The 22463-nt window shown below is 36.5% G+C and overlaps 1 protein-coding gene and 1 long non-coding RNA gene across 3 annotated transcripts in view; both read left to right on the forward strand.

Annotated features, from left to right (window-relative positions):
• The first annotated feature begins 57 nt into the window (after positions 1-57).
• Positions 58-2124, forward strand: LOC117244715. The gene is made up of 2 exons (XR_004498288.1): positions 58-682; positions 1343-2124. It is a non-coding gene; the product is annotated as an uncharacterized LOC117244715 (long non-coding RNA).
• Positions 2125-2562: 438 nt separating this feature from the next.
• The window catches only part of SLC25A12 (solute carrier family 25 member 12), a 45867-nt gene continuing 25966 nt past the window's right edge, over positions 2563-22463 (forward strand). Inside the window, exons 1-5 of one of the 2 annotated variants that reach the window (XR_001522744.3) lie at positions 2563-2637; positions 3132-3185; positions 7120-7262; positions 11959-12074; positions 20806-20945. Coding sequence is in view for 1 of the 2 variants with exons in the window: in XM_015634439.3 (XP_015489925.1) it covers positions 2626-2637; positions 3132-3185; positions 7120-7262; positions 11959-12074; positions 20806-20945 (465 nt within the window). In the remaining variant the exon portion in view is untranslated. The remainder of the gene's footprint in view (positions 2638-3131; positions 3186-7119; positions 7263-11958; positions 12075-20805; positions 20946-22463) is intronic. The other variant, XM_015634439.3, reaches the window with a different exon arrangement.

Consider the following 22463-nt stretch of genomic DNA (forward strand, 5'->3'; position numbering starts at 1 on the left):
GCCCCTCAGCCGCAGAAGGCAGGCCGGCCGCGGCGCGTGCGCAGTGCTGCTCGCGCCTCTCACGTGTGGCGGCTCCGCGACGGCTGCTCGCGTTGCGAACTCGGTGCCGCCTGCCGTGTCCGGCCCCGAGCGTTCCCCGGGTTCAGCATCTTCCGAGGGACCGCCTCCGCTCCTTCTTCTCGCACACACCTCGCTGCTCATTGCTCCAGTTACACTTTGGCCGAGCAAACAGCCAGAGCTTTGTCATTAGTGAAAAACAAAGCGCTCTGTGCTGAACCGCTTGCTACATCCATTACGGGAAGGACCATGGGGATTTCTGACATGTTCTTTCAAAGGCCTTGCTTTTGATACACATTGGTACTTTGTGCTCGTTTGGGCTGGGATAGAATTACTTCTCACGCCGGATTGTGTGGGGGTGTGGGGTTTGATCTTTGAGGGTCCCTTCCAACTCAGCTTATTCAGTGATTCTGTGATTTGTGTTGAACACAGGGTGGATAATACAGAGATATTTCTGTTATTGCTGAACAGGACTTAAACAGAGCAAAGGCATTTGCTGCTTTTTGTACTGCCATGCTGGTAAGGATGTTTGGGCTGAATGAAAGATTGAGAAGAGACAGCTGGGACAGATGTTGACAAGTGACAGGATATTTTTGATCAGATGGCATCATGCTCAGTATATAAAGTGAGGATGTTATATATGAAAAAATAATACTGGCTTTCATGTTCATAGATTAGCTTTTTGCATCACAAGTGTTTTGATATAATACAACTTATACTTTTAACTGCTTTGTATAATCTGTCAGTTTATGTATGCACTGTATAATTCATATGAATAGTTGTTTGATAAATATAGGCTTTAGCAAAATGTTAAAATAGAGACTAAAATACTTATATGTAACTAACTCACAGAATGGTGTACAGCAATTATTCTGTTTCTTGTATCTGTGGACTGGCCTCTCCAAGTGACAAGAGTGACAAAAACCAGAGCATAAGCCTACGGGAAGGATTTATCCGTTTTGTCGGCATTATCAGGGAGAGTGAACCAACAGGATAAAAGTACAGGAAGAAATAAAATACATAGACCTAATTTACAGAATGCTCTGCAGACAAGTCAGAGGTTAAAATCAAACAAAAAGGTTCCTGGAACATCAAAAACTCAAAGGAATGTTTGAATACTGTATAAGCTAATGAATATGCATGTAACCATATATAGAGTACATGATTTTAAGCTATCTCTGTACTCTGGCCAAAAAGCATCCCAGTGCTAGATTAATTGTTTGTCCTTCTTTTATCCTTTATTAAACTTTTAAAAGTTCTAAAAAATAAACTCTGTTTTTCACAGGGAGAAGAAGGGAGAGAATGTTAGGGGTGATGATGTTTGCCTTCCCAAGCAATTGCTACAGGTGATGAAGGCCTGGCCTCCTGCAGATGGCTGAACACCTTCCTACCCATGAGAAACAGTGAATTAATTCCTTAATTTGCTTTGCTTGTACGCTTGTGGCTTTTGCTTTTCTTGTTAAACTGTTTGTATCTCAACCCATGAGTTTTCTACTTGTTATCCTTCCAATTCTCTCACCAGTCCTGATGGTGGGGCAACAAGTGAGTGACTGTGTGAGGTTTGGCTCCTGGCTAGGGTTAAACCATGACCCGCTGCAGCTAGCATATATATATATATATATATGGATTTGCTGAATAAGGTGATGCTTGGGTGGTCAGATGCTTTCCAAATAGGTAGAGTTCTAACAAAACTGTTCCTGCTGTCAGCTGGGACATAGGGATATATGTAGTATGTAAACTCTTAAGTTATATGCAGAAAGTTTTTGTTGACACGTAACTAAAAAAAGTTGTTTTCCAGAGAAAAGTTGTATTAAACTTAAATGAGTCATTGTTTTGTGACCACCATTATAAACTACTAGTTGCTGTACTGTAGTTTAATATCTCCTTGTGTTATCTGAAGAGTATCAGAATCTGCCCTTTTTGTTTTCCAGGGGCATCAAATAAAATACACTTTGTTGGGCCCTTGAAATATCACAGCAAGACAAAATATGTAGTATTATTTAAGTCAGGTTTTATAAGCACTGTGATTGAGCTGTTGAAACAAAGTATAAACTTGCCCTTTCTCAAGGCTGTGACTTGCGTGCTTTTCATTTTGAAGTATAAAGCATAGGTATACTCTGCTGATAAAAGATTTTAAGACCCTGTCAGAAGTTACTGAATTCCAGCCCGATTTGGGGCCTCTGGTTCTATGTTTGAAATACGGAGCTACAACTGATTTGCAGCCTAGCTGCCAGAACATCAGTCTACGAACAGTTTCGGCACCTGAAACCGACAGGTACACCTCTCCTGACCCTTAGGGGCACGGCTGCATCTGTTGCGGCAGAAATGAGATTCAGCAGCATTTAAAAAGGCTCTGTTTTGCCCTGTGGAGGTGCCGCCACTAGCCAAGGCCCCACACCCGCGCTGCCGGTGCCCCGGCGGGGCAGCCGGAGCCCGCACACGGCGTTACCGGGGCCGGGCCGGGGCGGGGCAGGGCAGGGCGCTCACCCCACAGCGCTGCGCTGAGGCAGCGGCTGCTGCGGCGGCGCGGCGGGCGGGCGGCTCCTCCTCCTCCTCGGCGGGTGCAGCATGGCGGTCAAGGTGACTCTCCCGCTCCGTCGCTGGTGGCAGGAGGAGCCGGGCGGATCTCACGCGGGGGCCGGGGGCAGGCGGGCGGCGGGGGGAGGCGGCCGCCGCCGCCGCTGCGGGATTCCCGCAGTGGGCCGGAGAGCGGCGCCGACGGGGGCGGTGATGGCGGGGCGGCCCCGAGGGAGCGGCAGCGCAGCACGCGCTGCCCCCGCTCGCCGAAGTTCCCCGGGGGGCGCGGGCCGGGGTCCCCGCAGCGGCGGTGGCGGCTCTGGTCGTCCCGTGGGGCCGGGGCGCCGCGGCGCTCGCAGGCAGCCCGGGGCTGACAGCTGTCACCCGCGCCGAGCCCTGTGCCGTCCCGCGGCAGCACGGCGCGGTCATGGCTGAGGCTGGGCCTGTCGTTCTGACGAGGGACCACCCCGTGTTGCCGCCTTTGGCCGGCGCGGCGGGTTTTATCTGCACTGACAGTAGTCCGGCTAAGCGAAGCACTAATTTCCTTGTGTTTACAGGTGCATGCAACCAAAAGAGCGGATCCTAATGAACTACGAAACATTTTTTTACAGGTAAAAAGAACTAATGTTGTTCGAGTGTCAGATTTCTGTGTTTTGCCTTTCCAGCAATTTGCCCTGGCATCAAACGTGTGTCGTGTTGGTGGGACCCCAAAAGTTCATTTTGCAGGCACAGTGTATTGAAGGGGCTGTGAGGCATTGAGGAGAAAGTGCTGCTGTCACAAATGGTGATAACCATTTCCAAATTATAATATTAAATGAATTCCTCAACTATTTTCTAATTTTCTATAAAGCAAATAATTATAGCAAAATACTGGTTTTTTGAAAAAAAATTCCCCTTTGCAGAATTCAAAAACATTCTTCTTCCATGGCTGTATGTTTTGTCCTTGGGATCTATATGTTTACTTACAAATGGTTGGACCACTGGTAATGATTTTAGAACTTAAAATTGATTTGTTGAGATTTATATACTTTGTAATATTGTCCCTTGAAGTGCTTTAGAAATTAACATGTAAATAGTAGTATGAAGGTTTCTCCGCTCCCTTAGTTTCAGTAACGCTTGATCAGAAAGGAAAATCCAGTCAATCCTAAAACTTTGATGATGTGAATCAGGCATATGGAATAAGAACAAGAACTGTGTTTTAGGTCCATAATAGGGCCACTGATATTTTAAAATTATTGAAGTATCTTTTTTCCCCTAATGTTGAGTATTAGTATATTCAAGAACCTTTTCTCTATGTGAAAAATTAAGGGTATAAAATTAGGGCTAATACTGTGAATAATAAAACCTATTATTTAACTGTTTTTATCTATCTTCTGGTTCTACTACACCATCTAACAATTTCCATAAATTCTAGGTAGTCAGAGAGACCGTTTTGCCTGAGAGAGAGAAGTTGTATCCCAACCATAATTTTGGTGGCCTTTCCTTTAGCATACTGGATTATATATAGCGTAACATTGCTGTAGTGATAAAACTAAGAATGTTCACATCAAAATGTGAAGGCTCAACATTTAGTTTCTAGTACAAAATACTCCAAAACAGGTTCATATTTGGTTGACATGACATTCAGCTTTTGTAGATAAAGAATAAGTAAAGTATGTTAATAAAATTAGAAGATACATCAAAGTATAATTTTTGAAATATATATTGATACAGCATAAAAATATGGTTCTAGAACATCTTTTTCAACTTTTTGCAAGGTACTTTTGCACATTGGAATGAAAAAGTTAAATGAAGTGTCAAAACAGTCTGTTCAGTTGTAAATGTGAACTCTTTATGGTTCTTGACATCCAGTCAGTAGAAGTTCTTGCTTCTGGAAATAAGCATTTGAAGTTCTTGATAGTGGTCATGCAGAGAACAGTGGAGAGGAAGAGCATTGTACCACTGGATGTTGAAATTTTCTTCCTGACAGTACATGTTTTATTGACCTAAAAAGCAGACAGTCTGTTTTTAAAAAATGGCTTTTTGCTCTTCCCCATGTCTGTCTTGTTTTCTTCAAAGAAATGTGCTAGGGAATTTGTGGATTGCTTGGTGCTCTGAGGAATGAAAAATATGAAAGCTCTCCTCTGTCCCTTTGAGTATTTGAGATTTTGCAGTTAAAAAAAAGCATAGAAAAAGAGTTTGTATTTCTTCTGCATTGTTTTGAGCTTGAAATTGTGGGTTTTTTTGATGTTTAGAAATTAAACTTAGTTGCAGGTTTTAAAATAGAAGAGAATCATTCTTTTTAAGACTAAGTTGTAGAAAGTCTTGTTATGAAATATTGCAAGTGTTTAGGGGTCTCAGATATGCTGTACTCTTCGCTGAGAGTGCTGGCCTCTTCTGTGAGCTTCAGCTAAAGGTCGTGCATTCCTTCCTAAATTTGGCTTCCCTTGGAAATGGTTAGAAGGGAAGATGTGAGCTCTAGGCCTCATCACCATCCACCTTAATCATTGAGAGTCTACTTAAATTTCCTTCTGTTCATGCATGTCTTCTAATGTTATATGTGCCCTCTCACGGAGCAGTTTACATATATCTTAAAGGATATTCAATATATAGCTTTCTCTTCAGAATTTATGAAGTGTGCTATCTGCTTCTTCTAACTGTTTTCAATTGTTAAAAATATAAAGTTTTTTTTGCATTAACAAGATGTGCTATTTAGTCTTGTAACTATGAAATGCAGGCATTGAAGTTTCATGTCTGTGCTCCATCAAGTAAGTTACCTCTTAGGTGTTTGCTAACCACAGACTTCAGTAACAACCATAAATGAACAAATTTTGTAACAAATTATCACAGAAGGGTAAAAGAGTTGGGTGGAAAAAGTTACCAGATTTCTTAGAGAACCTTCATTATTTTTCTTATACAAGACATAGCCAGCCTTTGGAAAACATTGTTGAATTATTCCCTTCCTATTGAATTCAAGTGTAAGCTTCAGCTTCACCTGTTCGAGCAAGGTGAGAAGGAAAGACAAAATGATTTCCAAAACATTTTTTCAGAAAGTGTGAAAGTTTTGAAGCATCAGCTCGTAAACTAGAGTAGGGGGTTTGTATGTTTGTCTTATATGAGGATGTTTTAAAGAAGAGTCTCATGGAAATCCATCAAGTGCTTACCTGAGGCAATCTACAAATGTCTAGTAAGAATTTTGTGTTATAAAGTAACACAGTTCAAGACCGAGAAAAACACTGATTTAATTGTTGTGTTTTATATTCAAATTAGGTTATAATTTAAAATTGGGGTAAAAGGTTCTTGACTTAAGTTATATGGTGTAAACATAAGACTAGTATATTTACATGCTTAGCTACTTTCTCAGGCCTTAATTTATTGACTTGCTGCCAAACTCTTCCAAAATGCCATGACCTTCTCATATGGAGCTCAATGTATCTGTCAGTTAATTATTTTTGTCTCAAATTTTTTTAAACAAAAATTCCTCCGAACAGTTTTTATTGTGGAAGGTAGTATTATAAATTATTAGTTATGATAAACTTACAGATAGTGGTGTCTGGAGGAAAAAATACGGTGTTTAGATTTTTACTGTCTTCAATCTGCTCTCTACTGTCATACTGTTGACTTCAGTGATTCTTGAAGATATGCTCCATACTCTGCATGTTTGATGGGCCTTCACACATAGCATTTTCTTTGGATTTCATGTCTTGCATCAGAGTTGTGCTTTGTAAGGCATTTTTCAGTCACTTGTGTGTATGGCTGAGAAGAGAACCTTTCAGAGTTGATTCAAGGAAGCCACAGTTTCATTGTGCTGTCATATTGGCAGCAGTGCTGAATTAAGGGATTCCTGTCCACTGCTTTGTGTTCCTGTTTTGGTGGAAATACTCTGTTTTAATTCTCCATAAATTCAGTAATCTGGTTTACAGTGCAGTCTTGAAAATAGCTGTCATCATGTGTAGGGTGGAAGAGGTGATGAGGTGATGTGAGGGGCTGACATTGTGGAAGAGATAGACGAGATGCGGAAGCAAGCACTCTCTGTGTGTATGAATTTCTCCTTAAAAATATTAGTTTCAGGATAAAAATTAATCTGAACATTTATTACTCACAAAAAGAGAAAAGAAATAATTTTTATTTTCCAAAATAATTATAGTAAAGATCAGGAACAATTATTCAGAAGATATCTGCTACTAGAAATTATAAGAAAATTTATGTGCTGCATTTTCAGTGTCGCATGCAAATGGAATGCTATAGCATGGTTGTAATTCTTATAAATATTTGCAATTACTTGCTGGTTTCTGAAATATGTTGCTGTCTTTTAATTAGAAGATACCGATCATTATGTGAACACATGTATTGTCCAGGAAAATCTTACTGTTGGTAGTATAAAACTAGTACAGTAACACTGTTAGTTTAATCCAACCCTTTAATTTCAGAGCAGTTACGTGCAAACAGTTGTGCACCATTTTAAGTGATACTCAGTAAAGATACTAATTTGGTCATCACTGATAATTAGCATCTAAATGGATTAATTTTTGTTTGTGGGGCTTTGTTTTTTTATTTTTACTCTAGTATGCAAGTGTTGAGAAAGATGGTGAGCATTACATGACCCCAGAGGACTTTGTGCAGAAATACCTAGGACTTCATACAGATCCACATCACAATCCCAAAACAGTGCAGCTGTTGGCTGGAGTGGCAGATCAAACTAAGGATGGGTGAGAATTTTGCTTTCTGTTTGAAACTTGCACTGCATTGTTAAATGTGTGAGTGCATGAGTTTGATAACTTCATCTTCTAAAATACATTGTAGATTTTATTACACTTTAGGCTTATTTAAATGAGAAGGTTTTTTTTCAAAAGTACAATAGACTTTTTTTTAAGCCAAGATTTATTTTGATGATGTTTTGTTAAATTTACAAAAGCTGAGGATGCTGAACATCAGGTAAGTTAAGTGTAGTATAGCTGCCTTAGAAAAGTTCTTTTCTGTATGTTCACATCCATCATCAGGTACTGCGTAGAGTCTTCTGTACCTGTAGTTAAACACAAAAATATGGAGGAGCTTTTCTTATTTCTGTAGTGTGCAATTAAAATCCAACCACTGAGGTCTTTTGAAAAGTGCTGAGTATTAGAGAAGAGAGGCACTAGTGGCTTCATTAAGGAAGAAGCTGTTTGCCTAATGAAGATCAGGTCACACCATATCAAGCTTTTCCAACTCTGCTTACAGATGCTCTTGCTTGCTTTTAAACAGTTCCTTGAAGCCAATTTACATAATGTCTACTCTGCTGAGGTAGTGCCCTTTAACTAATATGTCTTCCAAGGAGCCTTTTCTTTTGCTATATGTAGGCTTCTAGTTTTGGCCTTGGATTGTAGTAGGAGGTCTGGGCATTGCTAAAGTAAAGTGAGAAGGTTAAGATGGGTCAGAGAAGAGGTCAAGAATGCAGAAGCGAGTGGTTATTTTGTTGAGAAGAAAATGCTGTTAAAATAGTATACAATAAATTTGTAAATACGTAAATATAACTTAGTTTAAATTGAAAGGTCCTTAACTTTCTTCTTTACTTAAATTTTGGTTTTGTTTTCTTGCATTCTGCTATAGAACATTTTATTATCTTGCTTAGTATGCTGAGCAACTTGTACAGTATCTGTGCTATGGAAATGAAGTTGTATGTTGTATGTATGCTGTATACTTCTTATTCTAAATGACAAATACAGGATTTCCTGTTTGATGTAATGCTATATAATTTTTCTTTTCATAAGGCTGCAGCACTTTGATAATATATTTGATTATACATACATTTAAGAAATCTTAGTAACCTGTATCTGTTTCCAATACATGGCTGCAGTTTGTTGCTTTATTATGGATTGAAAAGGTAATTTTGTATGTATCTTTTAAAATAATAGTTTAATTGATGAAGTAAACCAACATGCTTAGCATTTTCCTCCTCTGAAAGCTGTTGGTTTTTTTTTAAGGTGTGCATTTCTTCTGGAAATGTCTTATATAAGGGTCTTTCTTACAGTAGGAAATAAGTTTGTTTTAATGATACAACAGAACTCTTAAGTATTGCTTTTTGTTACTTTCCCTGTGGACAAGATTTCTGTTGGTTTTGTTTATTGTTTTTTTAAATAAATCTGGGTAATATTTGAAAATTCATATAATCAAGTATGGTTAAGTGTGCTTTGCCACCTTCTTTATGGGGAGAGTGGAATTTTTATTTTGCACTGCCATATAGTTTAAAGTGTAAAATGTTTATCTGTTTGAATACTCGTCTGAAACTTTTTTTCTAAATGCTTTAATCTATATTTATATTTAATGTGTATTACATATGAATATTTTTTTATAGCCCCATTATCAACATAAGGGGTTTTTTACATTCACATTTTTCCATTTGTAGTGAGCTGTTATATATCAAAATCCAGACTCTAATAGCATGCGTAACAATTGTAATCTAAACCTGAATTCCAGGATGCATTGCATCTTTCCCAGGACTTACTTTATGAAATCCAAGGAAGTTACAGTAGTCTTGTCCTGTGTATATATTTTTACATTAAATGACAGCCCAATGTCATGCAGCAAGTCATGGAGAAGCTTTGGGTTCTGTTATAAAATTTCATTCCTGTATCTGCTATCATATTCTCTTAGCCTTGCTTGCCCTTGATATAAATACTCAGAGTGTTGATGGTTTCTTCCATTGTTAATATTTTTTTATTTCTTTTAGGTTTAAGTTTGGCACTTTTCAGAAACAGCACATTTTGGAACTGGCTCTCTGTAGGCATGTGTTTAAAAAAAGTGGTTTTACTTTTTTTCTAATGGTAACTTGATCCTTACTTAACTGTTCCAGAGCACTATTGCCTTCTCCCATTACTGCTGTACAAGACTGGTTTGCTTTAGTGGAACTCATTAAGGTAGCTCTTAAAACAGATGACTGTTCACTTCCAAAATGTTTATTCCTCATTGTTACAAGTGCATGTTCTTAAAAATTTATGTGATGACCTCTAAATTAAAATTAGTTGTAAACTTGCCTGTTATCTATTTAGTACAGTAGGATTTCACTGATGCTGAAAGCACTCCTGTATCTTCAGACTGCAGGCACTGGTTTTGAAATTGGGATAAATACCCTCTCTGAAGAATATACTTACACATATATATGTGCCAAAACCAGCTAAAACATTTACTTCCCGCTTCAAACCTTCAGAACTTCACAGTAGTAATTAAAAATTCTTTATTTTAACTGCTTGTTTCTGGGTACTCTTTTTTATCAGCATATCATTCTTAAATCTGGAAATTTGTTCTTAAGTGAAGTCCCGCCAGCAGATGTGGTCCCCAAGAAGGAGTTGATTTTTCACCTAATGGAGAGTCACAACAGAGCTATACATAATGTCTAAAAAGCTATGTTGTGTGGGGAAAAATCAGAAAATACTTGTAGTATGAAAATAGGAAAGTCAGAGAAGAATTGCAAACACATAGATTACTTTGTGTGCTTTTGAAGGGTAGCAGTACAGAAGAAATCAGAGGAAAGGAATTTTTTTTAAATGTTACAGATAAAACAAAAGGTGAGTGATTTGATGTTGTTATGGACTCTGTAATGCAGTGGGTTCACTGGATGATACTCGAGTAGTGATTGGGTGGGAAGCTCCATCATTCTGTTTAATCCAGCTCCTGTTATCTGTGCCCTAGTGGCTAATGGAGGATCATAGAGGCTATCCCTGCTCTTAGGCATTGCAAGTTGAATATGGGGAAAGGAAATTGGATGTGTCTATCTCCTTTTGCTGTAGGCACTGTTACAATGAGACTGCTGAAGACATCTTCTTTCAGGTTCAGGCTTCTATGAACGCATTGTACAGAGATCAGCACCTTGTTTTGTCAGTTATAAAGTTTACTGGCTAGGAGTTAGTTTGTTAATTATGAATGTATATGAGATATATTTTGAAATGATAGTATTTACAATTATTTTCAAGCAACATTTGTTTCTTTGATACTAACCCTTTATTTATCAAGATCATCCTTTGGATGAAATTGACTTTGCATGTGAAGAGCCATTCTCATATCTCTGATTTTTCTGGCTTAATTATGGTAAATATGATGATTTTGTATTTTCAAGTTAAAGTTACTAAGTCTTTTTTCCTGTCTTTCTGTGCAATGCATATATACAAGAATGTTAAATTATTTAACCATTTTAAAGTATCTCAATTTTACTTCATGTGTACTTAGAGAAAGATTAGATATAGTAATGAATAGTGTGAATATTGTGATTTTTCTTCTCTTTTTTTTCCTGTGGGGAGCAGACTTTTTACTTGGCTCTTTAACAGTAAGCAGTAATGTCTGAAGTAATCACTATGAGCTGATGGTCTCATATGATGAGTACTAAGCTGAGATCAATTATGTACATTTTCTAGGAAAATTTCTAGGAAACAGTGATATTCTCTGCTTTAACAGCATTTACTGATATATAGTAATTTTTTGTTTAATATTAAAGATGTAATTCTTATTCTCACTGATTATTCAATTCTAAAATATATATCCTGTAATTTATCCCATTATTTTCTTGTGCCAACATTATCCTTTGTCTATGCTTAGCTTCAGGTTTACCTTTCTGCAGCTGTTCATACATACAGCATTAGGATGCCTTCTGAAGGTTCTTTTTGGTGTTAGCCAGAATAAGCAGAGTTCCTCTAGAAAAGTTACTTATTATTATCCTAATAAGATATCTGCATACATTCAAGTCTGAGTTTATTGGTGACCACAAAGACTTGGATTTACAAGTGCATCCTGAGTTATGCACTGTAACTGGCTTGCATACACAGCTCAGAATCTTGTATCCTGCTCAGATCCTTCCCTGTCTTGCCATGTCTGTCCTTGAGTCCAGATGTTTCTATGTTTGGCCCTGAGTACATGACTTGACAGTTCATGTTATTTTTGGAGTGTAGTATTCTTTCCATATGCATATAAAAGTGCAACTTTTTCTGAACCTGTTTGTTTTTTATGAATGTTAGGTATTGTTTTAAGAAAATGTATGTTTTATGGTGTATTCCTATACTTGCATTACAGTATCTTTTCCTAGTAAAAATGCATACGTAGTAGTACAATGACAGACCTGTAAATTTCACATGGTTAGAATTTTTGTGGTGTTTTTATGTCTTAATTTTCGGGTGCTTATTACATTTATACTTAAAAAGTAGTAACTTGTAGGTGTTCATTGAGAATTTGGTCGCTTCATAGAGGAAGAAACTGAGTTGCATGAATGTTAACTACTTAAATGTAACATACTTTACACTCTCTAGAGTGTTAATTATTTTAAGTTAAAATTTTATTTAATATTTGGATCACACTGTTTTAGAGAGTAGCAAATACGAATTATCATTTGCATTATGAACAATTATAAAAAAATCTTTATAACTTTTCTGTTTTCCTTTCTAGGTTAATTTCCTTCCAAGAATTTTTGGCATTTGAATCTGTTTTGTGTACTCCAGATGCAATATTCATAGTTGCTTTTCAGTTATTTGACAGGAATGGCAATGGAGAAGTAACATTTGGTAAGAATACCTAAAGAAAAACAGTTTTAAGAAAGTGATTATAATAGTACCTGTCATAATAATAGTCCATAGAAATGCATTTTGTACAGTACTGTACTGTTTTCCTAAGACTCTGCATGAGTAGAACTTTTTTCCTCTCTTAATTCAAGCTTAAGAAGTACAAAGAGACAAAATACATTTTTCTCTGTCTTCTTGAATAAAGGTTTTTCATTTTCCCGAAGCAGTAAATACAGTGATGTTCAGTGTCATCCTGAGTAAAATTCTATATCCTGGACTTCAAACTCCTTCAGCCATGAGGGGGTTTTAAGATATGTTACAGATCTTCACTTACCTTTGAATGATTGTCATTTCATACAATAAGAGCTCAATATAGATATTAAGGACATCTAATAATTTGATTTCCTGTGGTAGTGTCCCTTTTCTTGAGGAGCAAATCTTGCATTAATGTTGTTGAGTGTAACTTACAACTAGATCATATATTTGCAAAATCAGGAAGAAAATCTGGCCTTTGGTTTTGTTACTAATCACATAAGTTAGTAATTAGACTAAAGTCTTGAGATTAACTATACTGCTTTGTGATACTGCTAAATAACTGTTACTAACATTGCAGTTTAAAGAGGACTAGGCTTTATTTTTAAAACTTAATGTTTATGAAAATTAGATAAATCAATGATAAGAATTCTAATAAAATGGAATGATAATTAAATGTTTCTTCTATCCAAAAGAATAAAGTACTCAATAAAGAAAATACAAACTATGCTTGGATTTGTAACCACTTGCTGTTTGTACTATTTCATTATTATGAAAATTTCTGTAACTTGTTGGGGAAAAAAAGCAAAGGTCTTTTTATGGAAACAAATTGTTTGACTTATGATGCCTGATAAATTACATCGTTAACTGAAGAGTCAGATACTAAGCAGTTTGGATGCACAACAAAAGAAAATCTTCTAGAATTCAAAGAAAGATGAAGTTAGTAAATGCAATCACTAGGAATTGGACAAACTACTACAATCTGTGTGACTATGTTAACGATGGTTTATTTAATAATCTTACAAAATGGGGGCTTGAACTTGATAGCTGTCATGAACACACTTGAAATAGCTGGTTCCATACCTGAACAATAAGCCATTTCAGATTGTATACAAATTCCTCAGTTAGACTGAGGATTGTTATTTTTATTTATATAAAGTCTAAAAGAAGACACAAGCAAGAGAAACTGTAAAACAGAAGATTGGTAAATTGGTGGTTTTTTCTGTATCTTCCTTGCTGATTATTTTGTAAGGCTGATAAATATTGAAAAGGAAATTCTCGAGGAAATTTTAAATTCACTATTGGTTTCTTGGATTTTTTTTTTACTAAATTAATTATATTGCAATTATTACTATATTTAACATTTAACATTATGTTATTAACATACCATGGTTCATATTTTTTGTGCTACAGTTCCCACATTTACTGCTTCTTTTTTGTCTTTGTTTGTTTATAACATGGGCTACTTACTTTTACTTCATATGCATATCATACATATTAATACAACTGTGAAAAATCTGAATGATGATCTGTGACATCTTCAGAATATGGTAACCCTGCAGTCAATTTCCAAGTCAGTCTTATGGCTGTTTTATAAATAAGACCTGCACCCTTTCTTTTTCATACCACATAAACAGAAAGGCACAGAGTTTAGTTTAATATAAAAACAGGACAATATAGAAACACAAGTTTTAAAGCCAGAAGTTTTAGTAAATTATTGGAAATAAGTTTCGTCAACTGGTGTGAGAATCACTATCAGACAAGTCAGGTCTTGTATAGACCGTGTAATGTACCACATGTAAACCATGTTGGCTATGAGAGCAAACACAAGTCAAGATTTTTTAGTTCAGGTGAAATGCTCAGTGGATGTAATTGAATTGCTGACAAAACTATCTCAAACCAGTAAGTCTTGCCAGAAGCAACATGGATTTACTGAGGTTTTTCTGCACTGTGCATCCAAAGCAATGGACAGAATTAACTTGGGCCTGTTAGACCAGTAACTAGAACCAACACTGGCCTTGTGTGAGATAACATGTTCTCAAAAATTACTCTCATCTACTCAAATTTTCAGTTATCTGGGGTTAGAATTGTCTCTGTTTTTGAAAGCAAGCTGCTCTACTTGGGTTCACTTGTGTTCAGGATTTATTTACTGACATGATTTTGAACAATTCTCAAGCACTTAAGCATTTTACAGTCCTCTTGAGCCTCAGTCTGCTACTTGTCTCTTAAAATACTTAGCTTCCAACTCTCCAGTGATGAAACTATTAATTGTGTCACAGAAGAACTGTCTTAGAAGAAGACTTTAGAAACTATTTTGTAGAAATACTTGTTTGCGAAGTTAATCACTGTCTTTGTCTGCTATATCATATGTTGAAACATAAAGCCTTCTATCACTTTAATGTCATCTACTATTTTCTTACTGCTTTGGGACACTTTTCCAGGGGCTTTGGGCATCCAGAAATCCTGTATGAATGACTGCCATAAACGTGTGGTTGGTATTCTGCAACATTTGTAAAATAGTGAATTTGTTCATTGCAAGACCATGAAACTGGACCTGCTTTGTCCATGCAAACTGCACAGCATGCTCAGTACTCTCTACATGTTTCAGCTGTAGAGAGGACTTGGACTTGCTGTCAGCTTGGTGAATAAAAAGCAGTAAAATGACTGTTTTAGTAATCCATTGATACAAGTGACAGTGTAGTTTAAACAAGTTTTAAATAATGGAAAAATAGAGAAAAAGCATGTATTCTTAACCAAGTGTTAATCCTACATCCTCATCAATGCTTCCTAGTTGAATATTTTATGCAAAATGTGTTGCTGCTGAGCCCTTACTATACTGCATTATCCATAAAATATTTCAATGCTAACAGCTAAAGCTGATAAGGACAAGTGGGGGTTTTTTTTCAGGTTGTTGTCTGTAACTAGAGAAGACTGACAAGCGCTTTGCTCCTTTGATTATGGGATGTATTGACTGCGCTACTTAACATGAGTGAAATATTCGAAAACACTCCATAAAATTAATACTATTGTACTAAGAAATATTATTTTTATTTCTATTCTGTGCAAGTTTTCTGACCTGAATTCAGGTTAAAGCAAACCTGAATATTAAATCTGCTCAAGCTATTTGTTTTTTTCTGATGCTGAAGCAGATAATCTTTACTGTGTTTAAAAGGTGAAGTCTATGATTATCTGCAAAACTTCTGTGAAAAATAGGTTGTCTAACTGGAAGTAAAAGGATTCTTTGTAATTTATCTCTCTGGCACACCATACAATGATCTGGATTGCATCACTTTTAATTGGAATATATATAAAAATACATATATATATAAAAATAGGAATTTCAAGGCCCTTTCCGGCTGTTCTTCCTTGTAGAGCCACCACAAAGAACACCATTCTCTGATGAGATGAAGAGTTTCAGAGATGCTTATTCAGTTAAATACACATGGTGGTATGGATAGAAAGATAGAACTGAAATATGTTTGTGATTCTTCTGTATTCAGAATTATTTTGGAGATAATTGGAAAATATTTATGGAACAGAATTTGAGGCTTTTATAAACACCCTGCACTCAAAATCTAATTACAAATATTTTGCAGAGTATAACAGTATCTTCTTCAAAGGCACTGGGGGGAGGGAGGCAATCAGATGCCTCATAATGGAGCTGTGTGAAAATTGTACAGTATTGGTGAACTGAAATGATAGGCATCCATTTAATAGTTTCAGAATCTGAGTATAGAGGAATATTGAAGTTTTGTCCAGTCTGTTTTCTTAGACAAGTTTTAATCTGAGAGAAAAAGTTCAAGTTTCCCTTAATCAGGACATAGAGTTTGTCAACACTGGAAGAAGATAAGCAAGAACAAGAGAAAGGAGTTGAATACATGTTCATGCTTCGCTTATGAGAATTATTTCTCAGGGAACAGGGATCTCTTCTAGTACTCACTCCTTCATCATGTCTAAAAGGGAAGCTGGCTTGAAGATGATAAGATTTGGATGCTTTCAAAAATATTACTGGCAGCCATAAAGGCTTACAATCACATGACTACAGACGTGAGGATATGAGGGTAAAGTCCGTGTTTTCATCAAGTGCTATAAACCAGAACTGCTGTTTATTTTGGCTTCTTGTTCTATATTAGTTGCCTGTTTTCAAGGTGCCTTTTGCTAAACACATGCAGATATGCAGATAACATAGAAAACATCTCTGTTAGGACTTTCTTTTTTTCCTTTTGTTTCATGTTGTGTGCTTTTTTCAGGCTTAAACTACGGTTTTGGATGCTTGTGAACAATGCAGAATGGGAGCCTCTCTTTCTACTAGTACTGCTAAATTTTTTCAAAACCATAGTTCAACAAGAGGGAACAGAAAAGGAGAACTTAATGTTAAAATTATATGTATTGACAACTTTTTATTATGGCTGTCATTCATTTTTCAATAGAATCAGTAATCCTTTTAAAATAAGAGTAGAAATAAAATGTAACTATTTCTAGTTAAACTTTCTCACATAAAAGTAGTTATTGTATTACATTAGGATTACTCTTAATATGCTTCTCCTGCATCAGGTGCTACAAAAATGGCTTTCTGCCCTTAACTGTGGTTCTTTATCCTTCAAAGTGAAAATATGCTGTTAGCAGAAATAGTGAACAGTAGCAACATATAAGTGTTAAAATTCATTATGTACATTAGGCATGAAATATGCACAAATTGGGCAGTAGATTACTGAGTAGACAGATTTAAGGAAACCCAAAACAACCCTGTTAAACAACAAATCTTTACCATACTTATGCTGCTGCTTAAAACTTACCACTTCTATATTTTTGTGTCCCTAAGAAGTGTGATTGCTTTTTATCACTGGTGCGAGGGAATGTTAACAGGTTGATGGCACTAGAATTGTATGAGCTTTCCACTCTGCTTCTTGGGGAGCTGATAAGTCAAAATAAATAATAGGTACTGCCATAAGGTTTACTTGAAGTATTGAGCTCATCCCCACAATGGGCCACCAACGAGACCTCATAGTGTTTATAATTTAAAGTATTCTTCCTCCTTATATGAAATTGATTATTGCCTAGAATCTTTGGGATTTGTATCGTTTTTCTGAGCTTGATAGGTAGCAGTGTTTGATGGAAGTTGAGCCAGTCATGTGTGTGCTGCCTGCAGATAGCTGCTCCAAGCATCTATAATTTGTTTAAAATGATTGGGTGGGGAAATTCTGAAGCAATCTTGTGAGAATGTGTGTCGCCTTGGAGGTAATGTACTAGTACACTAGAGTAGTAGATTTATTGTTCCTGGGGCTGATGGTAAGTTGAGAATGTCATCAGGCTGCTGACTTGTATGCCTATCTGAGAAGAAAATGCATTACTATAAACCTGGAAAGAAAGTTATCAGCTCAGTAGGAAAGAATTCCACTACAGAAAGGCTAGCAAAGAGTAGAAGACATTAGTAAATGAGCAACATGTATTGACAGGGACAATGAATGCGTTCTGTAAAATGTCCTACTAAAATGAAAGGCTTGAAAAATAATTTGCTGTTTGCCCCCTGCAGAATAGCTCTGTTGGAAATTTGAAACACTTGTAGTTTATCTTAATTTAGAAGCATTACTAGGTTTTGACTGAGGAAGACAAAAAAAAAAATAGCAAAGCCAGCATCTGTACATTAATGTGGCCTGTTTTCTTTGCTGTCAGTACTTTGCTTCTACTGTGAAAAAAAAAAAAAAGTTAAAAACTGAACATTTGGTGATAATTCAGAGGGGTGAAAGTGTAGGTGATGATCACGTAGTATATAATTTCTGCAATGTGATTGGCTGTTTGCTGCTTCTCGTCACACAAGTTGTTAGTTGTGATGATGGCTATTTCTGTTAATGTTATAGAAGAGCAACAGAATTGGATTATAAAGATATTGTTGATATATTGTGAAGAAAGCACCCCTGCTCTTGGGGTAGATGTAGTAAGTTTTAGCATCTAATAAAAGGTGTTTGAGGATCTCAGTTGGCTTTGGTAAATTGTATTTAATGTTTCCATGGGTTTAGCTATGTCAGTTGGCTGGTGAGGCACTGGCATAGGTTTCCCAGAGAAGTTGTGGATACCCCATCCCTGGAAGTGCTCAAGGTCAGGTTGGATAGAGCTCTGAGCAACCTGGTCTGGTGGAAGGTGTCCCTGCCCGTGTCAGGGGGGCTGGAACTAGGGGATCTTTAAGGTTCCATCTCAAACCATTCTGTGGCTCAGTGATTTTTCAGAACAAGTGCACAGTTTTGCCTCTACCCCAAGCATTTTCTTAACCAAGCCAACATGGAAGTAATTAAGCATTATATACAAGAGCATATCTTCAAACCGGAACTATTGTAATACATTCAGAACATACTGAGTGTCAGAGATTGCCTGGAAAAGGGAAATAGGTAAGGCACCTCAGTTTTCAGAGAGGCAACAAGCTAGTTTGGATACCACTTATTAAAGCTAGTTCGCCATTTCTGGAATTCATCAAGTAGCAATACACTCACCTATTGAATATAAATTTATTAATTAATTTGACTATTATTTTTATGTGCTGAAGAGTCTTGAGATAGATACATTGATGAGTTGTTGTAAATGTTTTCATGAAGAAAAAAATAGAGTGTAGGAAATAGATTCTTGTTTTCTTAAGTAGGATACAGTTAAATGCTTAAGAGTTATGAAAACACCAGGGGCTTAAGTCTCACTAAAAACAAGTGAAAAATCTGTCTCAGGGAAGATGAATTAATAAGAAAACAAAATTTTTGAAGAAAAAAGTAAGACTTTTTTTTACCTTCCTCTAGGGTTAAGAGAAGCAATTATTGGAAACAGGTGAAAATAAGATTTAAATTTCCTGGCTGCTTCAGCACATTGTTTTATAAGTTTTTACACGGGGGGCTCAGTGTGATTAGAAGTCAGTTTTACATACACGTGGGTAGTAGTCAGTTGGCACCCTGTCTGTGCATTAGTAGCCAAGCCAATAGAGTCAATGAAGCCGGCCTGTCTTCTGCTCTGTTCACGGTTCATTGCCATTTTGCAGGCTCCATAATGAGCTGCACTGACCTGATTGTGTTTGTAGTACATGGAGACTAGCTTGGCCAGAAGCTGCAGTGAATTAGTGTAAGTGGGGAATTTAAATGTGCATACCTTGATTCCTTGATCTGCAACAATAAATCTACTGCAGTCAGAACTTTCAGAGGAAGTATGGAAAAATAAAATAGTTTAGCACTATATATTCAGTGCTTTCTTTTTTTCTTAATCCTCACCTTGCACATTAATTCTGGTGAGTAGGTATGAGTAGACAGTTACAAATAGTCAGAATAGCTTTTTAGGTATCTTGTTGACCCTAACAAGTCCTTTAGCCTACCTTGCAGTGGAAACTGGTTTAAACTGTAGGGTTTTGACTCTTGTGTTTGACCTTTATGTTAAGGGTTAATAACTAGCCATATTCTGCCCCTTGAATATGTAGTCTCAGTCTAACTGTGAAGGATGTGATCTAGCCAAGGAATCTGACTTTGTATACCCCTGTTTTGAGACATATATTCTAGACATTTCCTTTTCTCACTGAAAAGGTAAAAACATACAGTGGATTTCCTAGATTTGCTCTAGAACTAATAGACGACAGAATTGAAACTATGAATGAATCAAGTAGTCCTTTAGCATAGAGAAAGCGATACATTTTCTTCAAATTAATAGGTCTTGATAGAGTTATCAAATGATAACTAAGGTTCTTCTCATTGCATTTTGTCTCACAAAACTGTTTAAACATGTAAAAGATGTGTTATCAGCTAAAATATTTTGTGTTTTAAATTTTAACTGCTACATTTTATTTTGTTGTTCGCAGATTCTAGGTTGATAAATTTTGAAAAGTGTTCATGTGATATGGGTAGATGTCCTGTTACACAGTTCATGTGTTTGATAATCTGCACAAAGAGCAGGCTTCTTTTGCAGCATGGTGATGTTGTGTATGAATAATGCATGCTGTTTTTCAGATGAGCTTTTTGCCTGAATTCAGATAATATGTTTAGCATTGAGATTTCAGTTGTACAGTATACATGTGGAGAATTTCATAATCTGAAATGGCAGGTTTTTTCTTTACTTCATTTGAAGGAGGACATCTCTATCTTCACTTATCTTACAACATTTTAATAACTGAGACTACCAATTATGTTTTATAGGATTTGATTTTTGTGCTAAGGCCTTATCAAAAGCATCTAATAACGTGCTTTCTGCTGAGTTAATGATATGTTTTAGATGTCATTTCTTATACCTATCTTCAATAGCCATATTCAGACAGTGTGATTGTAATAATCAAGTTTCAATCAAACCATACTTAGTATGACAAATATTGCCTGAGATTGTAGTGCAGGTATTTGTACTCTTGATAAAGGGCTTAATTTGACTCCTGGCAGAGACAGAGAACCACTATTGATTTTTATATCAGAATGCAAAATAGCTTTTATTTGTCATGTATGAGGGAAATTGCTTCTTAATTAAAACTAAATAAAACACTCACTCCATGGTTTTATGCAGTAATACAGAAAGTATCATTTGTGTCTCAAATGTGTTCTTTTACAGGTCTGTTAAGGTTTGGTTAGCAATTATTCTTAACAAGCTAAAATGCTTCTTAAACAGCTGCTGAAATAATATTTTTTTGTATTCCTCCTGGATTGTTTATAGATTTGCTGTATCCCAAGGCTCACCTGTTGTTTTTCCCTCCCTAAAGCAAATGTCAAAGAAATATTTGAGCAAACTCTTATTCATCTTCAAATACCATTCAACTGGGACTGTGAGTTTATTCGACTGCATTTTGGGCATAACAGGAAGAAGCATCTTAACTATTCAGAGTTCACTCAGTTTCTTCAGGTCAGTTATTAACCTTGTTCCAAAGTTGGAACTGAAATTCATTTAACTTTTAATAATACACTAACACCATTAGAAATTTTGAGCTTATTCTGGTAGTGATAATCCTTATCTGATACTAATCCTGACAGCTAATGATGAATTGTTATTTCTCCATACTAGTTTTGTGAGCAGTGTGTCCTCATTGTGCTGTAACTTGAATACCATCCTTTAAAAGAAAGTGCTAAAACATGCTGTTTATGAAGTTAACCATTTTACTGATTGTGTTGAGGGTCTGCTTTTTCTGTCATAGGAATTCAGTGGCAAAACTAAACTCTACCAGAGAAAGTTAATGTCCTTATTATAGCCAATTATTGACCATAAAAACTTCCCTACAGAGGTTTTAGTTTCTGTAACATTTCTTTAGTTTTATAAACATTCTAATACAGATCACTTTTTTTTTTTCTCACTGGCATGCATGCTACCACACACATACTGGGAATTTGGTCTTAAATGCAGCCAGCTTGCAGGAGGTAAATCTGATTTCCTGTGATGTTGCTGAACTACTCTTTAGGGATCAGGCCTTAAAGAGTTTAACTTGTTGAACTGCACTTAGTGCTAAGCCAAAAGATTATAGTTAAAACATTATTAATTGAACATTATACTAGAAGGAAGGAAAGGAAAATGTCATCTATAAAGGATGAAGAAAGAGAAAAGTAGGAGAAATTTACATTGTAATTAATGGAAAAGAAGTTCAAGGAGTTGTTGGTATTGCACTGAATTCCATAAATTGACATACAATGACCACCTTGTAATATAATTGCCCATCTAGTAGATGTGAAGAAAAATAGGTTATGCACTTCTAGAGCTGTCTTTGATGCAAGAAAAGTTTAGTATGTATTGTCTTAAAAGTAAGGAGTGAGAGATGTGCGTTGACATAATCTGTAAATATTGTCCAAGATAAAAATACTTCATTGCATCACAGAATATTTTGGGTTGTAAGGCACCTTTAAAGGTCATCTAGTCCAATCCCCCTGCAATCTGCAGGGTTGTCTTCAACTAGATCAGGTTGCTCAGAGCTCTGTTCAACCTGACCTTGAGTGTTTCTAGGGATAAAACATCTGCCAGCTCTCTGGGCAACCTGTTCCAGTACTTTACCACCCTTATTTAGTTTAAAATCATTACCCCTTGTCCTATCATAGCAGGCCCTACTAAAAAGTCTGTCACCATCTTTCTGATAAGCCCCCCATCAATATTGAAAGACTGCAGTAAGGTCTCCCAGGAGACTTTTCCTCTCCAGGCCTAACAGCCCCAGCTCTGAGCCTTTTCTCATAGTGGAGGTGCTCCAGTCCTCTATCATTTTTATGGCCCTCTTCTGCACCTGCTTCCAAAATGGTTTGTTGGGAACTCAGAGCAGAGTGATAAATGTCTGGTTTTGTTTGTTTTTCCAAGATATTGCCATGTAAGATACAGTAGCCTCTTACTGTCATTGTATAATAAAACCCCTTAGTAGGGAAGGCTATTATGGGTTGCAGTAATTTC

This window comes from Parus major, chromosome 7 (assembly GCF_001522545.3).
Source record: "Parus major isolate Abel chromosome 7, Parus_major1.1, whole genome shotgun sequence".
Lineage (NCBI taxonomy): Eukaryota > Metazoa > Chordata > Aves > Passeriformes > Paridae > Parus > Parus major.